This window comes from Haliotis rufescens, unplaced genomic scaffold (genome assembly GCF_023055435.1).
Source record: "Haliotis rufescens isolate VD_foot unplaced genomic scaffold, xgHalRufe1.0.p SCAF_12, whole genome shotgun sequence".
NCBI lineage: Eukaryota > Metazoa > Mollusca > Gastropoda > Lepetellida > Haliotidae > Haliotis > Haliotis rufescens.
The window spans coordinates 14,006,826-14,023,742 of NW_025963802.1; the positions used below are offsets into that span (position 1 = coordinate 14,006,826).

General features: G+C 38.6%; 1 protein-coding gene across 3 annotated transcripts in view; it reads left to right on the forward strand.

The window, feature by feature from the left end:
• Nucleotides 1–15,227, forward strand: part of LOC124142017 (F-box/LRR-repeat protein fbxl-1-like) — a 64,520-nt gene extending 49,293 nt beyond the window's left edge. For all 3 annotated transcript variants that reach the window (XM_046510242.2, XM_046510243.2, XM_046510241.2), the window contains exons 2-7: nucleotides 2,750–3,230; nucleotides 7,283–7,549; nucleotides 9,066–9,232; nucleotides 10,135–10,337; nucleotides 11,819–11,998; nucleotides 13,220–15,227. In XM_046510242.2, the coding sequence (XP_046366198.1) occupies nucleotides 2,750–3,230; nucleotides 7,283–7,549; nucleotides 9,066–9,232; nucleotides 10,135–10,337; nucleotides 11,819–11,998; nucleotides 13,220–13,391 (1,470 nt within the window). In that variant the 3' untranslated portion in view covers nucleotides 13,392–15,227. The remainder of the gene's footprint in view (nucleotides 1–2,749; nucleotides 3,231–7,282; nucleotides 7,550–9,065; nucleotides 9,233–10,134; nucleotides 10,338–11,818; nucleotides 11,999–13,219) is intronic.
• Nucleotides 15,228–16,917: the final 1,690 nt, after the last annotated feature.

Consider the following 16,917-nt stretch of genomic DNA (forward strand, 5'->3'; position numbering starts at 1 on the left):
CTATATAAATATCAACAACAATATTATGTTGAAGCCTTGGTATATAAATATCAACAACAATATTATGTTGAAGCCTTGGTATATAAATATCAACAACAATATTATGTTGAAGCCTTGGTATATAAATATCAACAACAATATTATGTTGAAGCCTTGGTATATAAATATCAACAACAATATTATGTTGAAGCCTTGGTATATAAATATCAACAACAATATTATGTTGAAGCCTTAATTTCATAAGGTACATGAGGGAAAAGTCATTTGAGCTAGTATTTGAGATACAGCAATCATGCTGGTCTGAATACTTCGCTCACTCAGGCTGAGAATTTGGAGGTCTCAATGCCGATTGGCTGACCAGAAAGTACCTGATGCAACCTCCTATGGAGATGTCCTCAGATCTCCATACAGGGAGGTAGCAGAGTAAAAGGTCTGATTGTAATAATATTGGTTAAGCATAGCAATACTGGTGATGCTTATTAAAATATATACATCTTTTCCCAACAAATTTCCATAATCCATTTGAGATGGTGAGTGTTTCAGTGATTACATGAAACAGGTGCTTGATTACTTTCAAATCGATACGAAGCTTGGATAATGAAATATGCTAATGTAGTGGAATGCATGCTAATGTGTTTGACTCAACTCCTTTCATGGGCATTTGAACAAGCGAATTTTCTCCTCAGGCCTTCATCTTCCCGAGGCAAGAGCGTTAACTGACTTTAAAAGTCCAGTTTCCACCCTTGCCGAACTTGGCTGGAATTCCTGGGCTCGATCGTAGCGCCACCAGTGGCTATTACGAGTTGTCTCCTTTCTATGCCTCTCCTATTGACCAATCAGATTCAACCTCTCGTATCACTTGCATTTGCTACAAACAAAACAGTGGCGCCCAGTCAAGACGGTCTGATTGATCATGAAGATCTATATTGTGATAAAACGAGTCTTACATCGCGAAGTTCATCAAATCACGTGAGCACCTTGATTAAAAACATGAAAAGATTTAGAAAATATCTGTTGACAACGAGTTAGCGGTGCACATGCTTTGCAAATCCTTCAGTCGACCGAAATCTGCATGACACTTTACGAACCGGATTTCGATTTCGGTGCGCGATTTTGATTGGACTATGCATAGACTCGTTAGTCCAGCCAAAATGTAACTCCATAATACCAGCCTAGTTCGGCAAGGGTGGAAACTGGACTTTTATAGTCAGTTAACTCTCTTGCCTCGGGAAGATGCAGGTCTCAGACCACTCATCCCAATTTATTATAAAAATATTTGGAAATAAAAGTTGCCTGTCCCACTTACTCTGACTTTTGTGAAACTATGAACAAATTCACCTATTTGCGTCTGTGGTAAAAGATTTCTTTTCTGTTATACCACAAAGAGTGGGAATAAAAAAAGTGGAAACAGAATGTTCCTGTCGACTTGCAGTAACCATGGTAACAGTGACTGTACTCACATTGTGTTACAGCGCATGAAACATGAACCCCAAGTGTCTTTTCTAAAGTTATATTCCAGCAAGGTGCTTATCATGTGTGTTTTTCCAAACAAGAGGCAAGTTTGCTCATCAATTTCAGATAAATATTTCTCCCTTAAGCTTCTGATGAAAATGAGCAAAAATAAAACAAGTCGCGATCACGTGCGGCTATAATGGCGTTGGCGATAATTAGTCCTTGGTGATAATTGGTCACTAGCCAATATGGTTCAAAGTTGAGCAAGCTGAGAAAACCAAATGTTATGATGATTACATATGCTCAACAACATTGTTGATGTAATACAAATACCACTGACAGACTCAGCCAATATTGTTGATGTAATACCCATACTATTGACAGACACCTACAATGTTGTTGATGTGATGGAGTGAGGTCAATAGTACTGATGTAACCGTTCCTTGTACACCACCTGATACAGTTTTCAATATAGAAGATGGAAGAGAGTACTTTATCACTACAGCTAATTTTCAAGTGTGAATGATAAAAAGAATATTACGTTCATTTGTCCATCCTACAGATTTTAAAAAACTTGGTCACAATTCATGTTTTTCCCTCGTCATTCGTAAAGATCCTGAAACAAAAAATCCCAAATTTTACAAAGTTTGCAATACTTTAGCAAGTTTGTATATCTTCAGTTTCAGGAAAATTATCAGCTACTCTTGGTTTCTTTCATTTTAAGTTAGGTATGAGTGAGTTCAGTTTTGTGCCGCTCTTAGCACTATTCAAGCAATATCACGATAAGGGACACCAGAAATGGGCTTCACACATTGTGCCCATGTTGGGAATCAAACCCAGGTCTTCAGTGTGACGAGCAAATGCTTTAACCACTAGGCTACCCCACCACCCCCTCTTTTCAGTGACTGAATGTCAGACTTGTATGCTCTTCCTGTAAATACAAACATCCAGTCAACCTGTTGTTAAAATCAATGCAACACAAAGATTTGGGGAATAATGTCTTTCTGTTTTTTTGTTTGAGGATTGATTGAGGTGTGCATCACTTATGAAAATAAACTATGGTGCCAAGGGGTCCGGGTATTAGCATAATGAAATGGAGATTCCTGGATTATCAAGGATTGTAAAGTCTGATTGCTATTGTTCCAAGCCTACCTCTTCCACTTTACTTGCTGTTGCTGTCAACAGAAAACCCCAAACTAACTTCTACCATTTTTGCAGTTCAAACAAACTGTATTGACAGAGCTCCTAATTGCATAATTTGAAACTGCATACTAACTTATTTCTTCATATTTTTCAGGTGGTGACAATCGAAAAAGTTCCAGACAAGCTCTTGCTCAATGCCTTCTCATTTCTGAAGCACAAGGAACTTGGGAGAGTGGCACAGGTGTGTCGGAAATGGCGTCTGCTTGCTTATGACAGTCGGCTATGGCAGAGCGTGTCGCTCCGCCCGGAATTCTCAGGTCTACATGTTAACCACATAGAAACTCTAATGGCGCTGATAAGTCTTCGGTTTGGTGTCACCCTCAAATATATTGAGCTGCCAAGTGAACTTATTCAAGCCCCTGTGTTACATGAACTATCAAACAAATGCCCAAATCTTCGAAACATGACCTTGGACTTTTCGAATGCCATGCAGCTCCATGACTTTAATGACCTCAATGCCTTCCCCTGCAATTTGCGAAGTCTCTGTATCTGTCTCTCGGAGGTCATCTTTCTGGAAGGGTTCATGCGCAGAATATATAGCTGTTTGTCATCACTTGAAGTCATGCATTTGATAGGTAAGTGAATGTGTTGCGAAACGAACATATTTCTTAAATGTTTTTTCTTTACTTATTAGGGGCGGTGGGGTAGCCTAGTGGTTTAAGCGTTTGCTACACACTAGGGCTGGGACAAGTTCAAATTTTCTACCCGGGTACCCACCCCACTATTACCTGACCCTACCCGGGTACCTGCTGTAGGTCTCAAGAGATAGGTACAAATGTCCGGTTGGGAATAGTTTGACCGTAGCCTTGGCACGATGTATTTAGATACTCATAGAAAACAATTTGGCCATGCATACATTGTAGTTGACTGAAGTTTTATCTCTATTCAAACATATAAAGTAAGAGGAATTGGTGTATAGTCAGAAAGAAATTCGACACTAGTCACTTATAGTCTAACCGTTGAAGTTCTAGATAATTGTTGCCATTAAACAATATATCACGTGACTAACCACGGGTCCGGGTAGTCCTGTGGTTTTCCGGGTCCTACTCAGGAACCGCCCGACCCGAGTACCCGAGTACCCGATGCCCAAGTTACCTGTCCCAGTCCTACTAGACACGCTGAAGACCCACGTTCAATTCCCTACATGGGTACAATGTGTGAAGCCCCATTTCTGGTGTTCCCCGTCTTGATATTGCTGGTATATTGCTAAAAGCATACTCACTCACCACTTATTAGCATCAAAATCTCTGACGTAATTCATACCGTATTCGACGTAAGAAGCGCCCCGCTCTATTAAGCGCCCATGGCGATATTTGCAATCCCAATTAGCACCCTTTCCGATTGATCAATGTACACAATACTTATTTATTCGTGTATAATACGCACTCGTGTGTTATATACACCCTTAGTTATGGGCAGTTAAATTATGGAAAAATATATCTCTCGTATGTAAACATTTCAGGCTGTCAGCATAAACCACAAAATTTATCTTTCAAATCTGTTTTTTCACCAAAATAATATTCTATTTCTAATTTTGAGAGTGCCCAGGGTACTTATTACGTCGAATACGGTAATTAAATTGTGTGAGTTGTGGGTTCTAAAGGTAGGGCAGGACATGCTTACCCTTTTTGTGAATTTTTATTTTCAGTGATTTTCACTGCTCTTTTGCCTTTTACACCCAATGGAATCTGTTTTTATGTTTTATATTTATACCCCTCAGTCTCTTTGTAATTGTTTCTGGTACACCTGGTATTGTAACTATTTGGTAGTGATGCTCATGCTCATGATGTAGTCAGAATCGTACAATGGATTCTGCTATTAGACCTGTGAAGATCCGGGTAGAAAAGGTCTTCAGTTACCCATGCTTGCCATAAAAGGCGACTTTGCTTGTGGTAAGAGGAGACTAACTGGATCGGGTGGTCAGGCTCGCTGATGCATGTCATCGTATCCCAATTGCGTAGATCGATGCTCATGATGTCAGTTACTTGATTGTCTGGTCCAGACTCGATTATTTACAGACCGTCGTCATATAGCTGGAATATTGCTGGAGTGTGGCGTTAAACAACTAACTCTGCTTTGAGCAGAGATTTCATATGAATAGGTTTTGTCGCTTTTTGTTGTTAATATTATGTGTATTGCCTTTCCTTTTTATCTTATAAGTGCTGGGTGCACAATAATTCTTTACATTGAAACTTTGAAATGGTGTCTCTACATTCTGCTCAGAGAATTCTCATCTGGTATAAACATCGCAGCCATATTTGAATTTTACAGTTTTATCCATTCTACCATTCCGGAATACACCTGGCTGCTATTTTATCATTAGATTGCTTAATGTTGCGTTTGTTAGTTCTCAGTTCGTGGTTTTATTGACACCTGAGAGCATCTTTTCATCCTATATGCCCTGAAATGTGCTTAACTGTTTACGTGGTATGTGGATCGATTATTATTATAATTACACTCCCAGATAAGACTGCGTGGACAATTACTCTTGTGTATACAAATCAGGCACTGTTATCAGCCCTGCTGTTACATCCTGTGTTCACCCTAGAGACTCTACAGTGTTAATGCAAGTCCGCTGGCAGCCTTGTGGCACACACGCACAAGGTACACACACACTAGGTATACCATCTGTCAACTGAGGTCTTTCTGATGACCTCTGTACTTTAATCTCTGCAATATGCTACTTTACTGCTGCGTTATGCTATGGTTTAGGCTTCCACAAATCTGCTGGTCCAATTAACCTGGACAATTCATTTTATGATGGCTTGTCAGACAGGCTTCTGGAAAATTTTTGGGGTGTAAATAATGGTCAGAAGGTTACTTCCCTGCATATATTGACCTACTTTTTTTCATAACTGAAATTATTTCACTGACTTGGCATGAAGAATTTCTTTATGACTGTTCTCAAAATATCAATTGTAATCCCCATTGTGAAAATGAGGCACTTTTTTTAAATTGAGGCACATTTATGAAATTTAAGTACATTTATGAAATTGGGGCACATTTATGAACTAAGAGCACATTTATGAAATTGGGGCACATTTATAAACTTAGTGCACATTTATGAAAATTAGGCACATTTATGAAATTTAAGCACATTTGTTAAATTTAAGCACATTTGTGACATTTAGGCACATTTATGAAATTTAAGCACCGTTTTTAAATTTAAGCACATTTATGAAATTTGGGCACATTTGTGACATTTAGGTTCTGCTAATCTGTAAACAAAGTCATTACACATCTCACACGTCTGTGGCCTATCTCCGTCAAATTCCATGCATGTATTATCCATGTGACAGTTGACATCAGTGTCACGACCATTGTGTCACCCAGCCACAGCTCATTACACCAAGCACTGTCTGTCAGAGACTGTCCCTATGTGACACTAGTTCATGGTTCGAGCAAGTGAAATGAGGTAAAAGACAAAATACAAAAATATATAAGATATTTTCGGATAAAAAATCTGGGAAATAGTGCATATTTGCAGAAATTGAACTAACTGCTTTTAGAACCTGATACCAATATCATTTCTTTGTATAACCCTGTGCGATTGCCTCCATAGTTCAGGTGTATATAATTATATAATGTTACATCACTCAGGAGGTTTAGGTGATTCTCTCATCAGATAGTTCACCACCAACACTAAACACCTCCATGAAGGACTGTGCGACAAGCATCACAAAAGCCAAATGTGCTGTGCAGAGCAGTGTTTGAAATAATTCTAAAACCAAACAAGACAGTCAGGCATAAATCTTGCCTGCCCATCTTCAAAGTTACCTGCCCGCAATCCGACATTATAAATATTGAAAAATAGCGAACAATAAGAGACAAATCTCATCTTAATTCAGTTGAAATAATGCAAATAAGTACTTAAGAACATCCGAAGAGTTATAATAAAACTGAATACATAAGTTGGCTTAAAATTATCTGCCAGATAGTCAGGCAGGTAGAGGAAAATTTCATTCATCCCGACAGAAAAGTTACCAGCCACGGGGAGGTGGGCAAGCAGTTATTTAGGACACTGGAACAGAGTTGAGTCCTTCAGCTGCCAGATGTCTTTATCAAACCTGTCGGTATACCTGAACTATGGTAAAGCCATGCAAGGAATCTAGTACATGTCTCATGCTGTCTGGTGCAGTGACGCACAATCACCCTAGTTACATTATACAAAACCCATGAAGATCCGGGGTAGAATAGGTCTTCAGCAACCCATGCTTTCATAAAAGACGACTATGCTTGTCGTAAGAGGCAACTAACGGGATCGGGTGGTCATCCTCGCTGACTTGGTTGATGCATGTCATCGATCCCAATTGCATGGATCCATACCCATGATGTCAATCACTGGATTGTCTGGTCCAGACTCAATTATTTACAGACCACCATCAAATACATGTAGCTGGAATATTGCTGAGTGCGGCGTTAAACAACAAACAAACAAACAAACAAACAAACAACATTATACAACCATCTAATCCTCATTTCAGTTAGTTGTTAATTATTAGACATGGGTTACCATGGTTTCTGGGAAGCAATTTTGCACCAAACCTTCCACCTGACTATTGCATATCACAATGTTTCCAACTACAAAATGTCTCCTTTCGGAATTACATACCCACAATATTTTCAGGAACATTTGAGCTGTCTACGGAGTCTGATGAAGACAGCTATGAAGTCATCAACATCAGCAAGATCAAAGCGCACACGCCAAACTTAAAGATTGTCAACTTTTATGGAATCGGTTTCATTGATGACTCCCACATCGAACTGTTGACCTCCAACTGCATCCATCTGGAGACTCTGGCGCTCAACTTCTGTCTCCGTGTTCGAGGATCGTCTTTCAAGACCCTGATACAGCGCTGCAAGAAGCTGAAGTCCCTCCTCCTGCAGCACACAGGTGAGTCAGGGACTTCTTCATCCACAACAGCAGGCATACTCAGTGTCAAGGTCAAGGTGTCCTTGTAATAACCAGCCTTTACTAACTGGTGCTAGTCCTCTAGCTCGAGACTGTGGGGGCAGTGGGGTAGCCTAATGGTTAAAGCATTCGCTCATCACACTAAAGGCCCAGGTTCGATTCCCCACATGGGTACAATGTGTGAAGTCCATTTCTGGTGTCCCTAGCTGTGATATTGCTGTGATATTGCTCAAAGCAGCGTAAAACCTCACTCACTCACTCACTCACTCACTCACTCACTCACTCTAATTTGTGCCTTCACGTAAAAATCAAATGATGGTAGTCCTCATAGACTAAATGTAGTATTTGAGGGCTTTAATTCTAAACAAATTCTAAATGCTTTAATTTTAATACAAAACTGACAGAAAGTGTAAACATAGTAAACATTTTTGTCCCCTTCCAGCAGGACTAGACACAAGTTCAGAGGACTAGTGATATAAGGTTTACACTGCTCCTCAGAACAAGTCTTAAAAAACCCTGAATTTCGGAGGCTGCATCACGTGATGTGAAGTGTAGCACTTTGTGGGCCCCTGGATTCAAATACTCTAGGAGACTTCAAGGACACCAGGACCCCCATTAATTTGAACACTGTACAGACTAAGTCTTGTTAACCATGAGTATTGAATAGACCCATATTGGTTATCAAATTGACTAATTTTTTTATTAAATGTGGCTTATAAGCCTGCCTGCCTTTTTGCAATGAAAAGCCAATAAGAAATACTGGTCATGTGAATTAGATTATAAGTATCTAAGAACATTGGTCTTTTTCTTTGAAACAGTAATCAATCTCCAATCAACCTATTTGTACCACTGGCATTGTGGGAAACGGATAATATATCATATATTTGCAACTTACAGATTTTTGTTTTATGTTGGATAAGATATGCACCAGACAGGCAGCAAGGATTGAATGATCCCCAGGAAGCTGAAAAGCAATCAGTATGCTCTCTGTTGACAGGTGTAATTTATCATCCCAAACTGGCCTCCACTGGATATATCGTTTCGTAAGATCAAGTGATCTGTCCTAGGAGATATCAGTGCAATGAAATTGCATCACAATGCTTTTTGGGCCATTGTGATGTCATCAGTTACTATGACGTCACAATCAAATGACATCGCTAATCTCTGTGCTACTAAACCTGGTTAGATGTACTTTCTACACTCAAGGCAGTGGGCACTGCGGTTTGCAAGCTGAAAATATTGCAAGAATATTTTGGATGATAAATATAATCTCACCTTATTGTCTTTTGATATCATCTCATCTTTGTGTCTTTTGATATCAATCACTCGATAAAAGTTAAAAACACCTTGGCAAGCCCTAGAGTTTTAGCTGTTATTGATGAGCATTGATGTGATATCAAAAGGCATGATGATGAAATCCTCTGTATGTCATGCACTTTAACATTGCTGATGAATATAAACCTAATTTCCCCTGAAAATGTTGATGGTACTGTTGTAGGTGTTGAAGACGCGCACATGCAGAGTGTGCCGTGGGAGACGTCCATGGTCAATGAACTGGATCTCACTTCGACAGAGCTTTCAGCAGAGTGCTTGGAGAACGTGCTCACCCGGATGCCTGGGTTCACGTACCTTGGTCTCGGGCACTGCGAGTTCTTTTCAGATAAAGTAAGAAAACCTATTACCGTATTCAACGTTATAAGCGCCCAGGGTGCTCTCAAAATTAGAAATAGGGGGGTCTTTTTAAAATATTATTTTGGTGAAAGAAAACAGAGTTGAAAGATAAATTTCGTGGTTTATGCTGACAGCCTGAAATGTTTATGTATAGCAGATATATTTTTCTAGAATTTAATTGCCCATAATTAATGGTGCATATAAGACAGGAGTGCGTATTAAATGCAAATGAATAAGTCTTGTTTACATTGATCAATCTGAAGGGGTGCTAATTGGGATTGTTCACGTGCCAGTATATTAGCCGTATAGCCGTGGGCGCTAATAAGAGCAGGGCGCTTATTACGTCGAATACGGTATCCATAAGTACAGGACAGGTATAACTTTCTGTGCATATGTGCAGTTTTTTATTCTTAATACTGAGTTTACACTTGAAGCAACAGGATCGACTGAATACCATTTCTGAAGGTGACTAAACTGTACACAATGTGTGTTACAGCACAAAGATAGTGATAATGTGATGCTTTTAGCGATTTTACGAATGCTTCAATCACATTGGTCAAGGTGAGAAGGTACACTGACATGAAGGGATAAGCCAGTGTTAGGCACTTCCCTGAGTGGCATGGATGTCACCTGCCATGTCGACAAGACATGCTTGGACCATGACATGCTGCATATGGTCATGCTGGCAATAGGAGTTTGTATGCTTCTTTATGTAGGGAGGCCCTTTCCCAGGTTGATGTTTTTAAAAAGAAGTACCTGTTACATAAAATGTGCTTCCGCCAAGGGGAGCAGAAAGCCCATGACATATAGCATAACTTATCAGTAGGAGTATTTTATTTTTATAAGGTTTGCATATTTCCATGACTGTTATGATCACATCTGGTGATTTTGTCCAGGTATTGGAAAAGTTGATGGAGAAAGGCAAGTTCAACCGCCTCCAAGCCCTGGATGTGAGCCACACCCACGCTCTCTCCGAGAACACGCTGTACCAATTCCTGCAGCTCCACGGACCCAATCTCCGTGGCTTGATGTTGGCAGGGAAGCCCAAGCTTACAGAGAACTTCTGGCTGAATGTCATTCCATTCTTGAAGAAAATGCAGTACGTTTTTCAAGCTATTCCAACCCTGGTCATCTTATAAAATGTTGATTTGCTGGTACCAAGACAGTCATTTCAAACTACCATATTTGACGTAATAAGCACCCAGGGCGCTCTCAAAATTAGAAATAGTGGGCTCTTATTTGAATATGATTTTGGTGAGAAAAAAACGGAATTGAAAGATCGTAAATTTCGTGGTTTATGCTGACAGCCTGAAAAGTCTGTGCGTATTATACACAACAGATATATTTTCCAGAATTTAATTGCCCATAATTAAGGGTTCATATAACAAATGAGTGTGTATTATACACAAATAAATAAGTCTTGTGTACATTGATCAATCGGAAGGGGTGCTAATTGGGATCGTTCAACAGTCAATATATCAGCAAATATCGCTGTGACCGCTTATTAGAGCGGGGGCACTTATTACGTCGAATACGGTAATTCGTATTACTGCATGTTGTAGTTGGTCATGATAGTTTGTCCTGAGATAGACATGGCTCATAATGTCATTTCCACAAGGAACCACATTAAACATTTTACAAAACAATGTAAATCAGACTTCCAAGTTCTTGTTCATTTTAGAACCTATGAATCATTTCATTCTGTAGGGCACAAAGACATTTTGAAGGCAAAAGTCTGACCCATATTGGTAGAAACTGGAGTCAGTATTTATGATAATTTAGCCATGAGTGAGTGAGTGAGTATGGTTTTACGCCGCTTTTAGCAATATACCAGCAATATCATGGCGGGGGACACCAGAAATGGGCTTCACACATTGTACCAATGTCGGGAATCGAACCCGGGTCTTCTGCGTGACGAGCCAACGCTTTAACCACTAGGCTACCCGACCGCCCCAATTTAGCCATGAAGAGGTTGCTTGAGGGGACTTTATGACAAATCATGGGCTCCAAATGTAGAAATTGGTCTCCAAATTGATGTTGAGTTGTACGTTTTCTATTACCTTGAACACAGAAAAGTAGAACTTTAGGTTAGGTGGAAGACTTGTGCCAAGAAATTGTGAAAAATTGTTTTGTTAGAAGTAAAAGACAAGAAAAAGTTCAAATCCTTTTAAATTTGGTTTGGTCAGTCACAAAGGGCAAACATATCTTAATAAATACTTTTATAAATACTTTTATTCTGTATCTTTCTATATACTTTTATGAAGTGTTCGGTCTTGGCACTGCAAATGGTTGGTTCCTGAAGATGTCTAGGCACGTCCATGCGTTGTCCATTCTTCCAAATCTGTATCTTTCCCTATGTTTCTACAGAGTGTGTGGTCTTGGCACTGGAAATGGTTGGTTCCTGAAGATGTCTAGGCGCGTCCATGTGTTGTCCATACTTCCAAATCTGTATCTTTCCCTATGTTTCTACAGAGTGTGTGGTCTTGGCACTGCAAATGGCTGGTTCCTGAAGATGTCTAAGCGCGTCCATGCGTTGTCCATACTTCCAAATCTGTATCTTTCCCTATGTTTTTTCTACAGAGTGTGTGGTCTTGGCACTGCGAATGGCTGGTTCCTGAAGATGTCTAGCCGTGTCCATGTGGACCAGATCGTGGAGGCGTTCGCCCAACACTGCCCCAAGCTGCTGCGTGTGGAGATTCAGTGGGACCCGGACACCATCAGATACAGCGACAAGAGCAACAAGTTCATAGATCATCTCAGGTTCAACTTCAATTTCCTTACTTCAACCATGGTTGCAGCCATGGTTACAGCCATTATTACAGCTATGTTTACAGCCATGGTTACAGCTATGTTTACAGCCATAGTTACAGCCATGGTTACAGCTATGTTTACAGCCATAGTTACAGCCATGGTTACAGCCATGTTTACAGCCATGGTTCCAGCCATAGTTATAGCCATAGTTACAGCCATAGTGACAGCCATGGTTACAGCCATGGTTCCAGCCATAGTTATAGCCATAGTTACAGCCATGGTTACAGCCATAGTGACAGCCATGGTTACAGCCATGGTTCCAGCCATAGTTACAGCCATGGTTACAGCCATAGTTACAGCCATGGTTACAGCCATGGTTCCAGCCATAGTTATAGCCATAGTTACAGCCATGGTTACAGCCATAGTGACAGCCATGGTTACAGCCATGGTTACAGCCATAGTTACAGCCATGGTTCCAGCCATAGTTACAGCCATAGTTACAGCCATAGTTACAGCCATGGTTACAGCCATGGTTACAGCTTTTTAGGAAAGATATTTTGTCATCAAGAGTAAACATACAAGTGCAATTGAATGCTCCCTGTGAAGATTCAGGGTTAGAATTGGTCTTCAGCAACCCATGCTTGTTGTAAGAGGTGACTAACGGGATCGGGTGGTCAGGTTCGATGACTAGGTTGATGCATATCATTATATCCCAATTGTGTAGATCAATGCTCATGATGTCAATCACTGGATTGTCTTATTCAGACTTGATTATTTACAGACCGCTGTCATATAGCTGGAATATTGCTGAGTGCGGCGTTAAACAACAAACAAACAAAAGCAAATAAATGCCAATATTCCATGTTGCAATTTATGTTTGGTATTTGGGATATTTTTGTAGACAATTTATGACCAAATGAGTTATAGTGTTGTAATATATATATATACTTGGTTTGCCAGCTTCTAAATGTATAAGGGACTGGTCATTTATTAGGGGGGAATCATTGGAGGGTCATAAAGTTTTGGGTTATGCAAAAAAATATACGACGTGACGTGAGGAGAGTCATCCAAAAATATCACAAGCATTAAGGGTGGGTCATTATTTTCAGTAGATCAAAAACCTCTGCCTCCTCCCCCAAAATAAATGCACCCCTGCACGCCTCTCTGAATCTGCATATGTAGACGGCATTCATAAAATGTGGGTATATTTAATTTTGGTTTAATTTTCAGGTTGCGCTGCCCCCACTTAAAGTCCTTTACACTGAGTGATGGGGAGTACTACGAAATGGTCAAGTCAAATTTCGAGCGAGCTGACCGTCTGAAAGTTGTTCGGACAACCACCAACTACAGCACAAGTATCGTCTGCTTGCTGGCTAATTACAGTGACTTGTTGTTTAACTGATACAAGCGAACACGTGGCTGAATGATCTAACTTTCATTAGTGTATGTGGATTCAGTGGTCATGCCGTTTCCTAAAAAAAATGAGAAAATATTAAGACCATTATCTGGGACTCCTGAGTCTTTCTACCTGAGACTGGTCCCCTGGAACTGATCCTCTGTTGTAGGATGTTGAGCACAGAGTGGTCGGTCTCCTAAACACAGGCAGGGGTTAGGGTCATTACATCAAACCAAATATTTTCTTGTTTTAACTATGTATCAACATGCTAAGACAGGGTCAATAAAAATAATGGTTTTCAGGGTTAATTATAGGTTAATTACAAAATAACTTAAAAATGTTTTGCCAAGAAAAGTTACATTATGTTTTTTGTGGAATTGAGGTAAGGATTTCCTGATAGATAAGAAAAATACATTGGTGTGGCTTCAGAAATAGTACACCCTTTTCATGGTTCTGAAAACAAAGGTCTGTTGAACTATTTAAAACTAACAAGAACATAAAAAGGTCTGTTTCGTTAGAAAGTGGAAAAGGTCCTAGCTCTCTCCTCACCCTTAAGTCGATGAATCTAAATTTGTCATGAATGTTATATTGTCAAGGTGTATTGTAATCATGACACAGAACAGAATTTGATTGTATTGTCAAGGTCAACAATTATTATATGTTCAGATTCTGAATTAAGACCCAACTTGTACCACAAGTTAAGTGACACTGATGATGCACAAGCTGGCTGGCATTATTGTCATGGATAACATCAGTATGTGTGGTGTACTCTTCAAAATGTTGCCAAGAATAATGAACTCTAGACAATACCAACCAAAACCTTTGAAAGAAAAAATAAGTTTGAATTAATAATGTTTTTCAGTAACATATAGGAATACCAGAAATACATATTACTCAAAAGAAGTGTAAAGGACCACAATTGGCTGTCATGACAGATTAACTATCGTAATATGTAAGAAGCGGTGGTCCTTAACTTCTTTTGAGTAGTATATGCCAGACATTGATGGTACAGTGTTATGTATGGCTCGTATGATCTCACAATACTCTAATGATTTTAGACTGACTGTCGTTTCTTGATGTAAAATCCAAATGGCTGAAGAAATCGAAATGTTGCCTGTTTCTGTAGTCTGGTACTGCAGCAGTAATAAGGATGTCATTGACATCAATAGGTTCAACTTGGGCTTCCTCTATGATCAAAGCTGACCTGTATCAGCCGGTCGCACAGAAACTCTGAAATAGTATCTCATCATTTTCAATTTATTATTCCATAATGGTTAAGATAATAAATATAGTGTTTGATCTTGTAATCGTTATAGACGCCCATCACGGTTTGATTCCCAATACTGCTGGATTCAGTGCAACCATTCATGTCATACTTTGAGATCATTTTCTAAAAAATCGCTACAATGAACAAGAAAAGTTAGGATCATGAATATTTTGTGGGATATTTTTATTTAATTTTTTGTTGTCATAACAGAAATATGTCCCCCAAATATTCATGATCCGTAACCTTTTTTTTTCAGGAAATAATCATGTATTTTGAATCAGGGCTATTAAGACAACTGTTCATCAATGTAACATTTCAGAAAGAGATCTGCTGGTGATTAAAAGAAATAGTTTATGGGCTCTTTTTCTAAATTGTCACTTTTTGTTTTATTAATTACTTTAGAGATTTCCAGAGTTTAAAAATCAGGAAAGTAAAAAAATTAATATATTCTCAATTGAAAGGTTTTTTTTTTACTACCGAGTCTGATACATCATTTAGCAATAAAATATATCTCAATTATTTTCATACATGTCCCAACACAAGCTATTAAAACTCACTATGACAGTTGTTCACAAACTGGGCTATCATGACACTGAATTATAATTATTATTATCTTTAAACCTACTGACCATATGTTTACACAAAAGGCAAAAAAGAAATTGAAAGTTTTTTGGTTTTTTTAGCACTGACTTTACGTTTCAAGAGCATAAATCCATAAAAAAAGGCCTAAGTGATTGTTGCATCTCTCCACAATGCAATCTTAATTACTGCGACCATTATAAATTAATATGTCGTATACACACTTTTGAGGCCTTTCTTATACATAGATAAATGAACACCAACGCACAAACACAACCAACTACACCGGTGTCGAAATGAAAGAGGTGGATGCACAGGTCAAGGTCAAGATGTAGGTACAGAACTTGATGCATAATGCCGATGCAACGTTAAATTTTAACTCACTCACTCACTTGATGCACGAGGTTAATAAATCACTCGGAGATGCCCGATGACAATCAAATGGTTCATGTTGATAGGGGATTTCAGCTATTTGACAGAAAGTGTTTGTGGGAATAATACACGATTACGACAAAACAGTGACATCACAAGAATTTTTTATTATGGGATAGAACTGTCATAGCTCTACAAGTATTTTGTGGAATAGGGCCCTGTTAAGCTATGACAGTGAGATGAAATATGGCTGTCAAAATAAAAGTGTTAAGAAGTTGAACTTGCATGGAAACTTCACCATGTAAGTCAGGTCCGACACATTTTTTCACATTATCAGTGTTCACTCCTATATATTTCTACTTCAGTCTCAGTTAAGAGATGTTTTTATGTGTATTTTTCACTGAAGTGTGAATGACTTTATTTGTAAATATACCGTTTATCATGTAATTTATTTTCCACATTGTCTCAAAACTGGACTGAGGTATTTTTTTAGCTAATGTGTTCTTCCATGTGTTATGGTGTACTTTATAAAAAAATCTGCAAAAAAACTCAAATGGGTTCCGAGTAAACGAAAGAAAATTAAGTATAATAAAACAATGAAATTTTCGAAAGTATTTTCAAATGTTATTTTCAGAACATATTATTTCATGTGTAAACATCGTAATTATTTGAAACATCTAGATTATTATTAGTTTTCTAGACTGGATCCAGTCTTTATTTCACATACCTATAACTTTGATTACACCATGTTGTATTTGTTGTTTTATTGTAAAAACGCCAGGAAACAAGTTATTAAAACTGACATTTCATTAATATATATCATGAATTTTCAATAGTATTTAATATATACTAATAAGCTGAGATTAACCAGAGAAAACTGAATTTCTATTAAACCCCATACATTGTTCCATCATTTTATGGGCACGTCAGTAAGCCATATCATGGAGAAACATGTCATTATTTTGAAAGTCTTTTTTGGTTAGTGTATGTACTATGAACTTAATTCTTGCCAGTTTGGCTTGGAGTTGTTGATTTTAGTTAATTATCTGTTTATGGGTTATTTATTTATAGAATCAGGTGATAATTACTTAATATTGCTCACGATGATTGTTAGACCACTTGTTGAGGTGATATTTCCTACTTCATAAATTGACAGATTGGAGAACATTAGATATGACTATATTAACATGAATTGGGATATTTTATATTTCAATTTGGGAATTCTTTCTGACATTTGCTGCAGACTTGCGGCAACATATTGGCCTCTGAGCAGGGTTGTATGAATCCCTGGGTGTGTTGGTTCATTGTCTTCTG